Genomic DNA, 18,102 nt, shown 5'->3' with positions numbered 1-18,102 from the left:
AAGACGAAGGCGACAGCGTGTGTGCAATCTACAAAGCAACTTCACTTCCTGGTGCACTTCCTGTAATTTTCTCAGAAAGAGTGAGAAATGGTGAGAAGCAGAGACAACAAAAGGTTCCTGTTGTCTGAATGTGAGTACCAGAAATGTTGTTTAGTGAGTGATGGCAAATCTGTTTGTCCAGTAAGAACTTTAATGATGTTTTCAGGAATTTATGTTTGACTTTGGACTCTTTACACAAAAGAGTAGTGGGTTAGGGTTGTGTGTATACAGTCATCAGTAAGTGTGTGTTCCTTAATAACAGCACGTGTAAGGGCTGTTTGCTGGTCTGGGGCATACAGGCGTGTGTTAACAAAATCACAGACATAAAGTTCACCTCTGGCTTAGCTGCAGATGGGTTTTACTCTAAGTGTGATCCATGAAAGCAATTAAGAAGGTTGAATGGTTTTGAGTGAAACAGACAAAGAGCAGAAACAAAGAGACGTTTGTTTTTAAACCATAAACATATTAAAGCAGAACGATGCCTCTCTGATCAGCTGAAACTTGTGTTTCATCTGCTGACAAAGTGAGGAAAAATACAACTTTTCACAATTAGAAAATTCAAATATATTCAAACTTATGGGGCAGCAGTAGCTCAGGTGGTAGAGCGGGTTGCCTCATGATCGGAGGGTCATGGGTTCGATTCCAGCTCCTGCCAGGAGTATCCTGCTGTTGTGTCCTTGGGCAAGACACTTCACCCAACTTGCCTGTGTTAGTGGTGGTCAGAGGGGCCGACGGCGCCAAATGGCAGCCTCGCCTCTGTCAGACCTCCCCAGGGCGGCTGTGGCTACAAGTAGCTTACCATCACTAGCAGTGTGCGAATGTGAGAGTGTGTGAAAGCGTCTTTGGGGGTCTAGAAAAGCGCTATATCAGTTCAATGCATTATTATTATTATTATTATTATTATTATGTAACAGAGTCACTTTTAGATCAGAGAAATCTGACTTAATATATTAAATCCAGGAATCTGTTGATTGAGTTTTGACCACATTTAGAATAATAATGTCTCCAAAATAGATGTGATGGATGAAGCATGTTCAAATTAAGCAAGGTTATGACACAGAAAAACACACACACACACACACACACACACACAGATATACTCGGTCAGCCCCATAAACACAGTGATTCGTGTGTTTGACAGCTGGAGTCTTATCTCTCTTCCACAGCAGCTTGCTGCTCTCAAGACTCATGAAGGAGGACACAAGCTGCCAAAGAAAACAATGAGAAGTGTTGTTAAAATTAGCTAGTCACTGCTTAGTGAGGTGATTTTGAGCAGGAGACTCATTATATTTTACACTTTATTTTATCATATTTTATGCGATTTATTTGGGATGAATTTTTTCATTCTTTAATTTTCTATACGGGGAAATAAGCACCTTCATTCATTTTAAAATAAAATGTAGTCATTTCTTTGTATGACCAAATTATATTATATTATATTACATTACATTACATTACATTACATTACATTATATTATATTATATTATATTATATTATATTATATTATATTATATTATATTATATTACATTACATTACATTATATTATATACTGTATATAATAATATATTTGTATGGATACACAGCAAAGGGTTTGAGAAAATAAACTGCAAGAAATTACTCTCAACGGATGTTTCTATTGTTGTGGTCAGAAGTTAGCCTGGCTCTGGAGATCACTAGTTCAATCTAAGGTTTGTTTGTTTGTTTGTTTAAAGATGTAAAAATTGTACAACATATGTTTTCACCTGAAAACAGATATCCTCCAGAATCAGAGGAGAAGTTTGCTGGTGACTAAAAAACATGTGGTCATGTGTAGTGTTTTATTTGTGCTTGTGTGTGTGTGTGTATGCCTGCCTCGTAACAGAAGGTTGGTGGTTCGAGCCCCGCTCAGTCTGTCACAGTTGTCTTGGGCAAGACATTTAACCTACCCTGCCTGCTGGTGGTGTTCGGAGGGACAGGTGGCACCAGTGTTCATCATCATACCATACATCAAAGGCATAACAGAAAAAATAAGAGCAACAATGAAAAAACACAACATAAACAAAACCATACTCAACAGTTAGAAACAGACTAGTGCACCCAAAAGACAAGATACCAGCTGGATGTGAATGTGGAGTCGTTTACAAAATCCCATGCAAACTCTGCAATAAAACATACATAGGAGAAACCGGACGCCAACTCAACACATGAACAATCGAACATAGAAAGGAGTGCGAGAGAGAAACAAGTCAAAAACACTCAAGAGCAGCAAAACAAGAAGCAGAAAGTACAACAAAGAAGTCAGCCGTAACAGATCACTGCACAAGAGAAAACCATGTAATGGACTGGGACAACACAAGGATCATAAACACCGAACAACAGAAATACAAAAGATGGATAACAGAAGCTATAGAGATAAGGAGACGTGGATGTGGGACCATGAACAGAGACGATGGAGTTTACTCGTTGGACCGTGCATGGGACTGCATCATCGGAGAGGGGAGAGCGGGCAGCAGAGGACGACAACGTCCTCTGCTGCCCGCCGATAAACGGAGAAGGAAGTGACGCCACCATCAGCATCAGCTCTGATGATGTTCGCAGCCGCAAACGAAACTGTCAGCAGCAAGGTAAAGAGAAACTTTTCCTGTGTTTAAAAAAGAACCAAAAATGGAATTGGAAGACAAACCCAGCAAGAACGTACAAAAGATGAGTGAAAGGGCGTTGTGTTGTAAGGCACTTTTGGGGGTTGTCGAACTCTAAGGCACTATTTCAAATACAGACCATTTACCAAGTTTGTTTTATAATTACTCCATCGGGGAGTCAAAGGGTTTAAATGAGTCAGCAAATGCTGAAAATGAATGACATTCATGCTCAAGATGAGTGCAGTTATTTTTAATATTAAAAAGAAAAAACTTGTATCAGATGAAGCAGATAGGAAGAGATGCAGGCAGCAGTGATTCCTGATATCAGCACAAGCTGGAGGCCAGAAGCTGCTTTGCTGCTCTGAGTGTCAGAAATTTAATTTGTCATAACTGCAGTTGATTAAATGACAACTCAACTCTCTTCCAGGCAGTGAATTAAGTTTATTTTATAGATAGAAATGCTCCCAAGAGCTGGATTAGACTGTTTTTAATACTCAGAGTGCTCTTCTGAAGGTAGACATTGCAGCAGCATTAAAGTTCTCATAAACATTGTCGTTTATCGACTGTGTCCACCGACTGATGATTAAGAAGTTTTATTTCATCATTTGCTGAACTTTTGGAAGAGTTCATGAACTCCCTGACCCCTGAAGTGAATTACAGAACATAGCTTACAACAAACACTCGCTTTGGACTTTTGATTTGATTTAAACATTTATATTTACTCATGAGGTTAAACGGGTGTTTTGTTTTAAAGTGATCTGTCTTGTTCAGCTAACACTACACATCTATCACCTATACCGTGTGTGTGTGTGTGTGTGTGTGTGTGTGTGTGTGTGTGTGTGTGTGTGTGTGTGTGTGTGTGTGTGTGTGTGTGTGTGTGTGTGTGTGTGTGTGTGACTCTGTAGGTTTAGGGCAGCTTTCACTTTTATTCCAGACATTAAATGAAGGATATTAAATCCACTGCAGTGTGTTCTCGCTGAAATGTCTGAACCTAATGCCTGAGCGCCGTGGTGTTTTCAGACAGGCAAAAACAACACATTCAGAGACTTTAAATTCTCTTTTATCCTGATGACAAAGGAGAAAAGTTGAAATGTTAGCCTCTGAGGTCATGAGCTGTTGATTGAAAATTTCAGAAAATCAGTAAATATCAGAAAATATTTTCATTTGTGTGTGCAACCTACAGCAGTTGCATTTCTAAAAGATCAATGTTCTGTGATTCAAACTAAAGTTTTAAAAATGAGTTGTAATTGCTTTTGCAGGAAACAAACAGCACCTATTAACTATTTAGATTTTCATGAGACTGAATCAATGTGATTTATATTCTGTTTTCATGTAACGTAGTTCCAGAGAGGACTGTGTCAGCTGCTCTGGTCCAAACTAAATATGATTTTAGTTCATCCAATCTTTTCATCGGACTTCATTTATTGAGCAAAGATGAAGACAAAGTGCTTTAAAATGGAACCAACACAGAACTATTGTGAAAGAAGCAAACGATAATGATTATAATAAGAAGGAACCAAGCAGCGGAAATTCCAAAATGAGACAAGTTAATGGTCTGATTTCTTAATTGATTATTTATTCCCCAGTTGATTTATCACTGAGTGGAATGACCTGCTGGGCCTTCCTTAACAAATTATTAAATTACATGGACCGGCCTGTAGTTCGCTAAAGGGGTTTGTTTTCTTCATGGGACACTTTAACTGTCAAACTAGTAATTTATGACCCAACAGGCCTGCTGAAGGACTCCATGTGAGGTAGGAGGATGTGGAAATACGGATTTGGTTTTTAAACCAATAAAAATAGTAATGTGATGTCACAAATGGGGAACTTAGCATAGAACCACCTCTCACATGAGAGAGAGAAGCTGACGCTGGAGGAACAGCAGCTCTACTCTGAACCCTTCCTGGATATCAGAGCTTCTCAGCTTATTGACCCTTTGCACCGACGTCACCTAATCACGTGGGTCCACCAGGCTGGACGGCAAAAGCATGTAAACAGTGAGCGACACGATTACTAAACAAAGGGAAAAGTAGAGCCTGAAATTGTTTTTGCAATCAAAACAAAAACAAAACTCCTCCAGCATTCCTTCCAACTAGTTCATGCCCAGTTCAGTTATCAGAAGTAGCGCATCTAGCGGGGCTCATAGAGAGCAGTATGCTAACTAGCTTACCAACATTAGCTTACGTTCTCTCTGCAGCTGTTCACCGACGTAAACATGTTGCTGACTTTGCCTAAATTCACCCCTCTGGATTTATAACTTTATGTTGTAAACAGCGTTTCACTTTACACCAAAGCTGGTTTTTAAAAAGTCCGGATCCCTACCAGCTTCTGTTGCTGGTGGTGTTACCGGGTTCAGCTGCTGCTCTCACACCGGAATGAGAAGGTCTCTGAACGCCGATGCTCATATAAATAAATAAATAACGTCATTTTAACACACGTAATCACTCCTCTGGATTGAAAGGAGTCAGTTGAGGTGTTTCGGGCATGTCCTGCCGACAGGAGGCCCCCGGGTCGACCCAGGACACGTTGGAGAGGTTACATCTCCAATCTGGTCCGGGAACGCCTTGGGGTCCTGCCGGAGGAGCTGGTGGAGGTGGCTGGGGAGAGGACGGTCTGGGGCTCCCTAGTTGGGATGCTGCCCCCGCGACTCGGACCTGAATAAGTGGAGGAAGACGACGACGATGACGTAATCATACAATCGGAGCTTTAATATTGTTAATAATTGTCTCGCTTTACACTACAGTGGACGGCACGCATCCTCTGTGGTGAAATACTCATCCATCAGGATTATCAATAACTAGTATAAGCACATCACGTGTATCCCTGTCTTCCTCGTGAAATAAATGAACGTTAATCTTACCTGGTAAAAACACGTTCGCTGCTAATCTGAGGGCTGCTAGTCCACTTGATTGATTGCTGCAGTTCATCTACATCCTTGTCTGTTAGTGCAGCCGACCACGCAGGAAGCTGAAACCATTTTACTGTCAAATCAACTAAATAAAAGCGATAAAAGGCTACAAACTGGCTTGTTTTGACTAGCTTCACTGGAGTTTCTATGGGTGTAAATGGTCTTTTTGCCGTTCATCATGGCGAATGGGGCGGTCACATGAGTGGCGTGACGTCACGTGCAAAGGGTCAATAGCAGCCTGGGGGAGGCATGGGTGGGCGTGGCCAGTTCCAGCTTCTTCTCTTAAAGTGACAGAGCCCTGAAACTGCTCATTCTGGAAGGTGCTAAAACCAACTGGCCAGAAGAAAACTGATAAAATCACTTTATGTGTGAAATTTTGTCCAAAGAACTTCATAAACATGTTTGGTATCAATCAGGCATTGAACTATTATAACTTAAGAAAAAATGTCCTACTGTGTCCTCTATAAACCAAACCACACAAATGTTAATTAGAGTCAAGTATAGATGGAGGCTAATTGCATGCCCCAATAAATAAACAAATATTTTAACTGTCTATTGATTTTGGGGGATTTTTTAAAAAAATTACACAAGTTGATTAGGAGGCAAAAGATGGAGAGAGAAAAACAGAAAAGGACATCTGAGTGGTGAGGCTGTTTTTTCTTTGGAAATCTGAGCAGGAGGAGAGGGAGTTAGAGGAAGAAGGAGGAGAGCGTGTTGATTTAGTGCTGTGTCAGTAGCGAGGCGTCGTCTGGCTCCCAGGAGACCAAGCTGCTGTGAAGCTTTATGACTTTTTATGGAGAAATTATGATGTTTCACAAAGAGATTATGATTACGGGCGATGCTTAAAGGTGATGAAGAGTTCCAGACTCATCTTCCTGGAGCTTTAATCTATGAGTCTGTCTGAGTCGCAGGATTTAATCGTTCTCGTCCCTTCCTTCCCACTTTGATCACTGAGAGTTTTGGAGGATTTTATTTGAGGGACATGATTGTGTTTCTGTTCCTGTGTACGGAGAGGCTGTGTGCACTTCTGAAGGCTGAGGCAAACCTTAAAGTGGACTACGGTAGCATGAATTGTCAGAAAACTCTCAGCTGCATTTCTTTGCGTTTCACCTTCTCTGTCCCTCTCGCCTTTCCTCTGCTGCAACCTTTTCTGGTGAGAAAATGCCACGTCAATAAAAGCTTTTTAACACGAGTAAAAAAAATCAATGTTCTCCAACTGCAGCTTTTACCAAGAAACTGTGTGTTTCTGCTTCAACACACCAGGACTTTGATGGGGAATAGTCAGGTTAAGTGTTGAAAATGAATTTAAATGATGTTGAAGTACACGTGCTATGTGAGGGCTTTAGACTCTAAAAAGCTTTATTGGTCACCATCGGCGTTTATTAGCCAGGGTGGAAATGAAAACTTGCAGTGTTGCAGTAAAGCGCTCAATAAAAATCCCATCATAAAAACAAAACAAACACAGTCAAATATATTATTAAAGCCCCTCAATAAAAAGCATAATAAACAAATACATCACTATTTACCTCTACATCAGTTAGACCGCTTCTAAAATGACTATTCTGCTCATTAGATGCCTTTTAGGATGGATTTTACTTTAATTCATTCTAGAAACACATCAGGGACAAAAATATTATTTATTCACTGAGTTTATTTTGATTCTCTGAGCCAAGCTACCATTACTGAGTCAGCTTTTTATTATTTTTTAATTTAAGCTTTATTTAAGGAGACTGAAAACCTCTTTTTCCATTGAGGCCTGCCTGGCTAAGATAGGCAGCAGGTTTAATAAAATAAAGTCACTTAGAACCAGCTGGAACATTGTGTTTAACACAATGCCTCTTCTAAAGCACTGGACAAGAACCAACTTTTGCTTTTCCTAAGCTTGCTGTTGGTTGTACGGCCACTGGTTCAGACCTGCTGCAGACTGGAAACATAAAGGTTATAGTAGCAGAGATGCAAAGCCCTCAGAGTCAATCACATCTGCGTGCTTTTCCTTTTGTTTCTGCTCTCACCACTCCAGCTTCACCGAGAGAACTTTGACCTTTAACCTTTCTCTGAGGTAACAGTCCGTTTTCTCCACCCTTCACCTTCGTGTGATCACGCGTGCTGTGTTCTGCACTTCACCATAACATCATAAAAATAACATTCTACCTACTTTAAAGTTTGGGCAGATAAATTGTAGATTATAAGAAACTGGGTTTGATCAGTCATTTCAGATTTTGACAGAAAAGGAGTGTGTGTCCTGTCAGAATACTGATGGGTGGATTAGACATTTTATGTCTCTGCTAACTGCAGTATTGTTATTATTAATAATTTTGGCATGGGCCACTGATGGGACCATCCACCTAGTTTGATTTGTCTGTAAGTTTATTCTGACACATTCTGAATGATCCTCAGCCATTCAGCTATTTAATTTTCTCTTTCATCCAGTGGGCTCACCAGCAGCATGCTAAATGCTCCTTTGTGCCTCGGTGTGGTAGAACGGTGAGACCTGATGGCTGGTTACGCCTTGATGAGCTGCAGTGTCAGCGTCCTCTAAATGCTCCCCCTCCTGCAATTATCCCACCTGCTGCTGATTAATGCCTCGTCTCCCACTCCAACAAGACCTCCAGTCTGTTCCTCCTCTTTTTCTGATTACTAAACCCTCATTTTTATTCCAGGACTGTCTCATTCGTCCATGTTTCTTTTATCCTTCAGCCAACTGCAGACATACACTTGGCTGTTGGAATACAGATGCCATCACAGCTGCAGCCTTGTAAAAATGTCCTCAGATACCCATCCATCCATCCATCCATCCATCCATCCATCCATCCATCCAGCCATTTTCATCTGCTTATCCGGAGTCGGGTCGTGGGGGCAGTAGCCGAAGGCGAGAGGCCCAGACTTCCCTCCCCCCAGCCACTTCGGCCAGCTCCTCCAGGCCAGGTGAGAGACATAGTCCCTCCACCGTGTCCTGGGTCTACCTTTAGGCCTCCTACTGGTAGGACGTGCCCAGAAAACCTCACCAGGGAGGCGTCCAGGAGGCATCCTGACCAGATGCCAGAGCCACCTCAACTGGCTCCTCTCGATGTGGAGGAGCAGCGGGTCTACTCCGAGCCCCTCCCGAATGACCGAGCTTCTCACCCTGTCTCTAAGGGAGAGCCCAGTCACTCTTCGGAGGAAACTCATTTCGGCCGCTTGTAGTTGCGATCTCGTTCTTTAGGTCACTACCCAAAGCTCATGACCATAGGTGAGGGTAGGAACGTAGATCGACCGGTAAATCAAGAGCTTCACCTTCTGACTCAGCTCTCTCTTCACCACGACAGACCGGCACAACGCCCGCATCACTGCAGATGCAACACCAATCCACCTATCGATCTCACGCTCCAGTTTTCCCTCACTTGTGAACAAGACCCCGAGATACTTCAACTCCTCCACTTGGGGCAGGACCTCATCCCTGATTTAGAGGAAGCATTCTACCCTTTTCCGAATCAAGACCATGGTCTCAGATTTAGAGGAGCTGATTCTCATCCCTGCTGCTTCACACTCGGCTGCGAACCGCTCCAGCGAAAGCTGAAGATCACGTTCTGATGAAGTCAACAGGACCACATCATCTGCAAAAAGCAGAGACCTGATCCTCAGGCCACCAAAACAGATGTCCTCCACTAGGGCTGCTCAATTAATCGAATTTTATCCCAATTATGATCTGAGTTTTGAACGATTATAAAAACAAAACAAGCCGATTATTTGCTCCTCCCACTTGCGCTGCCCCGATTTGCAAATGAAGCGCTCCTTCCACAGTGCTGCCAACTTAGCGACTTTGAGGCTATTTCTAACAGCTTTTCAGACCCCCTTCTTGACTTTTTAGATCTTAAAAGTACTTAGCGAACACCTCAGAAACATCTCTGGTAACCCTTAGCTACTTTCTGGATAACTGTCGTTGATGCTTCCTGCAGGTTAGCTAAACACTCCACCTGCGCTCTGGACTGTTCTTCATGACATCAGGAAAGGGAATGATGTAGTGATGTGTCAGTCGCTAAAGAAACGGCTCTCAGAGGCAGCTCCCTGTTGGATTAACCAGAGTGAGTGACACACACCGTACCTGCGGGCTCCTGAGCTGCAAAATATGGCTAAATGTGCGTGTGCTGCGCTCTAAACACATGTGCAGCTTGCCCCTGATTACTGTGAGACCGGGTTGGGGGGTGGGGGGTGCAGCTGTGGTTGGGACAATTATTACATTAACTGATGGACCTGTAAATAAATAGCTTATAGATAAGGTAGAAATAGATATAAATAAGTTCCTCATGCTGATAAATAATAACTAATCTCTCTAAGGACACGGTACTAGTGCACTCTCCTACAACACCTACAGAATTTGGCTTACTGGACAAATAGAGCTGGGTGTCATCCGCGAAGCAGTGAAAATGAATATTGAATCTGCGGAAGATATTGCCAAGGGGAAGGATGTATATAATGAAAAGGAAGGGCCCCAGGACAGAGCCCTGGGGCACGCCAGAAGAGACAGAAGAGGGCTGTGAGCGGGAGGATTTGATAGTAATGAACTGAGTGCGACCTGATAGGTAGGACTGAAACCACTGAAGTGGGATGTTAGCAATGTCAATGGAAGATAACCTATGGAGGAGAATGGAATGAGATATTCTGTCAAAGGCCGCACTCAGATCAAGGAGGACCAGGATGGATAGTAGACCGGAATCAGCAGCAATGAGGAGATCGTTAGTTATTTTGAGGAGGGCTGTTTCTGTGCTGTGAAGTGGGCGGAAACCACACTGGAAGGGTTCATAGAAGGAGTTTAGTGTCAGATGGGTGTGGAGCTGGGCAGCGACTTTTTTCTAAAACTTTGGAGACAAAGGGTAGGTTGGAGATGGGGCGGAGATTATTAAAAAAGTTAGGATCCGAACCAGGTTTTTTAAGTATTGGAGTAACTGCAGCAGTTTTGAAGATAGAGGGAACAATACCGGAGGAAAGGGATGCGTGTATGAGAGCGGAGACGAGAGGGAGCAGGGAGGGGAGGCAGGATTTAACCAACGCCATGGGAAGGGGGTCGAGAAGGCAGGTAGAATACTTTGACTTGTGGATAATATCTGATATCTCAGAATCACTGGGAAGTTGGAAAATGGAAAATAACTGTGTTGGTTCGGGAGGATCATATGGGGAGGTAGGGGGGATGCTTTGGTTGATTGCACGGTGAATGTTTATTATTTTTTTGATGAAGAACAGAAGAAGGGCATTACAAGTAGCAGTAGAGCACATGTGGGGACAGAGTATCGGATGGCCGGTGAATTTTATTGATAATGGAGTACAATGACTTAGTGTTGCCTCGATTGGAGTTGATTAGACAGGAGTAATACTGTTGTTTGGTTAGTATAATTAAGTCCTTTTACTGAGTCATATGATTTTTACATAGTTCTTTGTGAATGGTGAGACCAGTTTTTCTGTAGAGGCGTTCAAGCTGCCTGGATTTGGTTTTCAGCGTCCGGAGTTGAGGGGAAAACCAGGGAGCAGACTGACAGAAAGTAACAGAACGGGTTTTAACTGGAGCAAGGGAGTTTAAACTGTGAGCTAACTGGTCATTGTAGAGAGCAGCCAGGTCATCAGGAGAGGAGAGATTGTCCGGTAGCTGAATATTATCAATATAGGAGGATAAAGTGTCGATATTGATGTCCTTTATATTCCTAAAAGAAATGAGCCGGGTTGGTTTGGTAAAAGAAAGCTGGGTTACAATATTGAAGGAAATAAAATAGTGATCAGTGATGTGGAGATCATCAGCTGCACAGTTAAGAGGGGTGAGACCAGAGCAGCACAGCAGATCCATGCAGTGTCCTTTGGAGTGAGTTGGAAAGTTGATGTGCTGATTAAATCCAAGGCTGTCCAGGCAGGATGAAAAGTCTTTGGTGAGAGGAAGATCACTGTTGTCCATGTGTATGTTAAAATCTCCAAGTACTATTACATTAGATGAGAGTGTAGATAAATGAGTGAGCAGTACTGAGACTTCTGACAGAAAGTCTTTGTGAGGTTTAGGGGGGCGATAGATTAATCCAATGATGGTGGGGGTAGGTCCATTAAGTTTAAAAACCAAATAAAGGAATTAAAATCAGAGATAGACACTGGCAAAACTTTCCAATTCTCGCGATAGATTATCGCGAGACCTCCTCCGCGAAAACCGCATGGTTTGATGAGATAAACAAACCCGGGAGGAGTCCAGTGCGACTGTCCCCGATGTCCACGTGATATTGCAGAGCCGCGTCAGCCAACACAGCCCCACAGCATCCAGAGCCTTAAGGAACTCCGGGCGGATCTCATCCACCCCTGGAGCCTTGCCACAGAGGAGCCTTTTAACCGCCTCAGTGACCTCAGCACCAGAGATTTGAGAGGCCAACCCAAAGTCCCCAGACTCTGCTTCCTCAATGGAAGACGTGTCAGTGGGATTGAGGAGGTCTTCGAAGTATTCTGCCCACTGATCCACAATGTCCTGAGCAGAGGTCAGCAGCACACCGTCCCCACTATAAATAGTTGGTAGCACACTGCTCCCCCTTTCAGCACCCCCTCCAAGGTCTCCAAAAAGGGTGGGTAGTCTGAACTGTAGTTTGGTACATAAGCACAGACCACAGTCAGAACCCATCCCCCCACACATAGGCAGAGGGAGGCTACCCTCTCATTCACTGGGGTAAACCCCAACGTACAGGCACCAAGATGGGGGGCAACTAGTATGCCCACCCCTGCTCGGCGCCTCTCAGTGGGAGCAACTCCAGAGTGGTAGAAAGTCCAATCCCTCTCAAGGAAACTGGTTCCAGAGCCAGAGCCATGCATTGAAGTGAGTCCGACTGTATCTAGTCGGAACCTCTCAACCTCACACACCAACTCAGGCTCCTTCCCCACCAGAGAGGTGACATTCCATGTGCCAAGAGCCAGCTTCTGTAGCCGAGGATCAGACCGCCAAGGTCCCTGCCCTCGACTACCACCCGTCACACACTGCACCCGACCCGTTTGAACTCTCCCACGAGTGGTGAGCCCTCAGATACAACAAATATAAAGTGTGCAAGCCCATTATTGCGGTTTAAGTTCCTTTTTGTCAGTTTCAAATAATTTAGGTAATTTCAGAAGGGTTTAAACACCTTTATCCAGGTCTGAAGATGCTTTTGTACAGCCTTTTCTTCCGGCTCTCAGAGGGTGCAGACGCTTTTTTCCTCCTCCGTATCTTATCCTCAAGGCCCTTTGTCTGTCTCTGTGTGCTGGGTGCACGGCTGCTTCTGCACTGGAAACTGAAATCACTAAAATGGACCTCGTCAGTTGGTCACTCAACGCGATTGATAACATTTTTTCAACTATGAGAACGGGAGAAGGGGCTCCTGGATGCCCCTCTGGGACAGACCCAGTTGGACACAACATGGACTCCTGGAAACAGTGGAACTTGATTTGTTTATCTCAGCTGTCTGTGGAGGACTCTGAAGACGTGTGGATATTTGTAGTGTTGGTGTCAGGTTTCCTGCTCATTGGCCTCGGAGGCTTCCTGGCTTACTGGAAAATTAACGAGCTGTCAAGGAATATTGGCCTGCTCCCGGAGCTCAGAGATGGTTTGCACCGTGCTGTGAATTCACAGACTCACATAACTGTCGAGATGAATCGTAAGCTTGGAACTTTGGCCGAGATTCATTCATTGGCACAAAAGATGGATGCCATCAAGGATAGAGTGGACGAATCAGCATGGATTGGGATAGATTAATGTTCATTATCGGGAGTTTGAGAGGTTGAGGACCAAGGAACTTTAAGACAAAGAGGAAATTATCTCTGTCTGGCCTCAAAACAATTTCTAATCGGAATCTGGTGCCCTTTAGCTTGCAAGGCTCCAACGAAAACTCCCCCCTCAGAAGATATGTGGAATGTGCCATCGCTATGGCAACTCAACTCTGTCTCCTATCCCAGCCTGGGCAGGACTGCGGGAAGGCCGCCGAATCGTTCCAGGGTCACTGCAACCCTCCAACCCTCAATGCTCCTCCCCCTGTTCAAACTGAGGTGACATGCGCTGCTTGTAGTGGCTGCAAGAACCAAAGTGTGGATAGTCCCAAACCCACCACCCCACCTAGTGGACGCTTATGTTTTGTGATGTCTGAAGTCTTTTGCATATCTGTATATGGGTAACTCTGAAGTGCCTTTTTTTCCCCTCCACCTGAACCAATCCTCATGAAACCCGCTGATCTCTATTAAGGTAGCGCGACTCAGGGTTGCGAATGACCGCAATCACCAATTCTTGTCATGTGTCTTGCCCATGTATGCCTGATCTTAGAATTGTGTGTACTGAAACTCTAATCTCCCTCTGGGATTAATAAAGTATCTTTGAATTGAATTGAATTGAAGCATGCATATACTTTGTGCTCACTGTGTTAATCGGCGGTGATGTTTCAAATCAAGCATGACTAGATGATCAGGGATGTCTTTCACTTTGTGCACATCAAGCTTTCTAGGACTAATAGCAAGAGTGCAACCCAGTAAATGTTGCCTGACTTCGTTATTATTACATTTATTAGCACATTATCTTCTAATCAGAAACCAAATGTATCATATTTACATATTTGTTTATGAACACAGGTATTGCTTGAAAAGTTTTCTATCTGTTCCTAGAAGAAGGTAAAAACACCATACACACACGCACATGTTGGTTCTTCTTAACCCCTACAACAGGCTGATGTCCAGTCCTGGCTCTCCAGGGCCACTGTCCAGCATGTCTTTGAAGTTTTTTTTTTCTTCAACACACCTAATATTAGTAATGAATCACTAGAGTATCTATCAGCTATCACCAGCTGGCTAGTAGAAAACTTCCTTCAGTTTAACTCTGATAAGACTGAATGTCTGATCATGGCCCCTGAGAGCATGGTTCCCCTGATTAGTCATCAACTTGGTCATTTATCTTCTGCCATCAGGACGAACTTGAGGAATTTGGGTGTTGTTTTTGACCAATCAATGTCTCTTGAAGGTCACTCAAAAACCCTGGTCCAAAACAGTTTTCATCATTTAAAAAATATCTCCAAACTGCGAAGGTTGTTGTCAAAACATGAACTTGAAATGGTTCTCCATGCCTTTATCTCCTCCTGTCTAGATTACTGTAACACACTTTTCACATGTGTTGGGGTTATTAGGAGCGAACAATTCGTAAGCGTTAACTTACTTTTGGATTCTTCAATAAATTCTGTAAATATGTAAATATTTACTGATTTATTAATTAATTAAGATATTCTTAGATATACGGGGCACCATTCCCCTTTAACCGGGGAAAAATTGAATCCAAAACTCTTATCAGTCTTTCTTGAAGTTCGTAGAATCCTTGGAGCAGAGACTTCTCTTCGACACAACAAAGCTACTGGAGACGAAAATCTGAATTTTATAACGTTTAATTAACAATTTGTCAAATGAATAAACAGTGGCATAAATGAATAATAACCATGTGATATAATAAAAGGATGTATATTCAAAATAATGTTCAAGGTGTTTTGTGTGTATGTAGGATGTATGAATGGGGTCCTTTGTTCTCACAAAGGAGTAGTGTGTGTGCGTGTGTATGGATTCAAAATGGAGTCTTGAATACAAGATGGCTGACTCCTTTGTCTGGCTAAAGTGTGGGTGGCAACTTGCACTTTAACTTCCAAAGCACTTAGAATCAGTAGTAACTTAACCTTAAATCACTCAAAACATTTCAAAGGATCATGCAACAACACAAAAGATTAATCACGAGTTAATATCCTTAGTTTATCAGCCTGGCCATGGCCGAACATTTAAAGATACCAAACAATGATTAATAAGCAGTTTATTCTTTCAAAATGACCCGAAGGACGAATTTGGAACGAAAGAGGAAAACACGAAGCTACTTTTTTTAAGCAATAGCGCGGTTTTATTGCTTATTCTGGACTATAGAGGAAACGGGAGAAGAAAAGAATGAGAGAAAAATGAGTTTTCTGATCACCAAAAGAGCGAGGCGTCCCTCCCCCTTTTGATTTGACGGTTCTCCGTGTTTCTCCGCAGTTTTCAGCGTCATCCGCCGGTTTGATGCTTTCTCCGTTGTTTGGCTCCACGAGTGTTTCTCCACGGCTGGACACAAAGAAAACGAAGTTCCTTTTGGGCTGAGTTTGACAACTTACAGCGTTTCTGAGAGCTGGATGGAGTTGTTGTTTCCCTCCGCTGGTTCTGTGTCCTCAAACATCAGCTGGAGGGGAGCAGAAACGAGCAGATCAGCGGTCCCGTGGGCTCAACTTGGCTCTTAGAGCTTCCGCGTGCTCAAAGAAGTCGGAGCGTTCGACAAGCGTGTCCTCACCGCCAGGTATCCTGGGCAAAAGAACGAGGATTCTTTGTCTCTGCTGAAGATTTATGGTCTTAGTTCGCGGGAAAAGCTCCACGGCTTCCCGCACATGCGCAGAACGTGTTTCTGGTACTAGGCGGTAACATCACCCAATGCTTCCGTGTGCAAAGCATCATGGGAAATGAAGTTTCTTGGCGCTGATGTGATTATTTGCTTTTCAGAGCAATTTAAGCACAGTCATTTTGGAGAAAATCACTGCATAGTAATTTCCTCATGAGGTCAGACCCTCAACATTCCCCCTTTTGGTTTCGGGGATCGCGCCCAAAGCTCGATCGTCGGAAGCACAGATGGGTTTGTTCCTCATGAACGTAGGTCGACTTGATTGTCGGAAGCACAGGTGGGTTTGTCCCTTAGGACGTTGGTCTCCTTGGACGCCTTTGTCTTTGGTCTTTGTCTTGGATCCTGGCGCCTTTGGTCTTTGATCCTGGTCAGGCACAAAGAGGATAGGAAACGGGATAGTCCCCAACGCGCATAACGAGAAGAAGCCACTCACGCAGGTGGTACGCAATGAAGATGTCGTCCATGCGAGAGGTAGTAGTGTAGAAGGAGGAAGGTCGGTGGGCGGTTAACTCCACGAGTGGACACAAAGGCATCTCACCGCCGGCCATACAGTTCAGTTTATGGAGCACGCGGTGATGTACGAGGTCCATAGTTCGCAAACGCGCATTGACCTATGTGGTCCCAAGATTCCCCCCTTTTTGGTCCAAAGGGTGGATCAGGACAGTCTTTGGGCTAAAACAAGGACCATAAAACTAAGAGGTACTACAATGTGCTGGTGCGTCAGACAGAGTCATTGACAGACTGAGCTGGGCCGGCACATAACCACTAGTTAATATGTGACCAAGTACGAAACAAAAATACAGAAAACCCAAAAAAAAAAACAACATATAACACCCAAGAAAATTCATAGCAACCTTGAGGTCTCATAAAATACATTCTTAGGTCATACATTCAGTGTGTAGCTTATAAAGAATGTGTCATAATGCAACACTCAGATAAAAAATGTGAGGTAGACTAAAGTGAGAACTACTCTTAGGGTTACAGAATAACAAAGAAAATGTTGCTCACCCCCTTTAGACAGGTGTGGTACATTCGCGCTTGGAGTCTACCCGAACGCGGTCACGAGGCACACCGTAGGTGAGCAAGTGCATCTTATCTTGGAGTTTCTTAACACGCCTGTAGGCGGAATAAGCAATCACGGCCGTGATGAGCCATTCCATCCCCAGGGCGACCAATGTGCAGATTAAAGTCGTATAATCTGTGTCAATGTAGCGTCTTGGGCGTCAAAGTAAGTTCACGCGGGTTTTGTGTGAACTTAGCAAATTTGGTTCCTTCAATCAGTAATTGTTGGTCAATTTCTAAATCGAAGGCAAAGTTATAACCCTGGAAAGCGTCCATGATCTCAATCTCTGAGTCATGCTGTTCGAGGTTGAGGTGATGGAGTGCCAGGTTTCTAGTTCAAAGTGGAAATGCCTACCGTCCTTTCAAATACCAATGTTCAGCATCGACTTAAACCTATAGATGTGAGGTGTCACAATTATGGGAACATGTAACAGGAAACCGAGTTCTAATTTTCTGCATCAACGTGAATGGGAATTGCACTACCTAGGCTGTACGCTAGGTGGATTTGTGAAAGGTGCACAGTAGAGGGGTAGCAGCTGTCAAGCTAACTTTGAGCAGGTCCAGTGGTACCAAGTACGGGGAAATACGACTTTCAACCAAGCTGTCCAGCGTGGAACTTACTTCCCTGAGCAGGTCCTACATCAAATCTCTCACCACTCGTGTGTACACAATATCCTGAGGTATGGTTTCAGACAAAGTCTTGATTGCACGTAGAGATCCATTAATCAGAGCCTAGTGTAGGTACCAGAGTACCCTGTAAGGTTTTAGTAGGTACATCCTGTTAGCGGTCTAGGAAGGAGTTTCTCTTGGTTAGTGAAAGTGACGGCGGGGGGGGGGGGGGGGGGGGGGGGGGCCTGGTTCTTTGTCGGTTAGTACATGTTAGTGGGTTAAACGTGCACTTTCCCCCCGTTTCCATTTCCATGCATAGAACTATGTCGAGACTACGTCTACCTCCTGCGGGGAGTCTGGTCTCTGTACCCGCGGGGATGGTTTGACGTAGGGTTTGATTTGGTTCGCATGCACCCATTTGTAGACAGGCTCCTGTCTCGCTTTGGTGATGCGTAACCT

The 18,102-nt window shown here is 43.7% G+C and overlaps 1 protein-coding gene across 2 annotated transcripts in view; it reads left to right on the top strand.

Moving 5' to 3' along the window:
- Nucleotides 1–4: 4 nt before the first annotated feature.
- The window catches only part of klhl5 (kelch-like family member 5), a 96,961-nt gene continuing 78,863 nt past the window's right edge, over nucleotides 5–18,102 (top strand). Inside the window, exon 1 of one of the 2 annotated variants that reach the window (XM_070553832.1) lies at nucleotides 5–130. In XM_070553832.1, coding sequence (XP_070409933.1) covers nucleotides 129–130 — 2 coding nt within the window. In that variant the 5' untranslated portion in view covers nucleotides 5–128. The remainder of the gene's footprint in view (nucleotides 131–18,102) is intronic. The other variant, XM_070553831.1, reaches the window with a different exon arrangement.

The sequence above is a fragment of the Nothobranchius furzeri genome, chromosome 7 (assembly GCF_043380555.1).
Source record: "Nothobranchius furzeri strain GRZ-AD chromosome 7, NfurGRZ-RIMD1, whole genome shotgun sequence".
Classification (NCBI taxonomy): Eukaryota; Metazoa; Chordata; class Actinopteri; order Cyprinodontiformes; family Nothobranchiidae; genus Nothobranchius; species Nothobranchius furzeri.
This window is presented reverse-complemented; position numbering and strand designations above follow the sequence as displayed.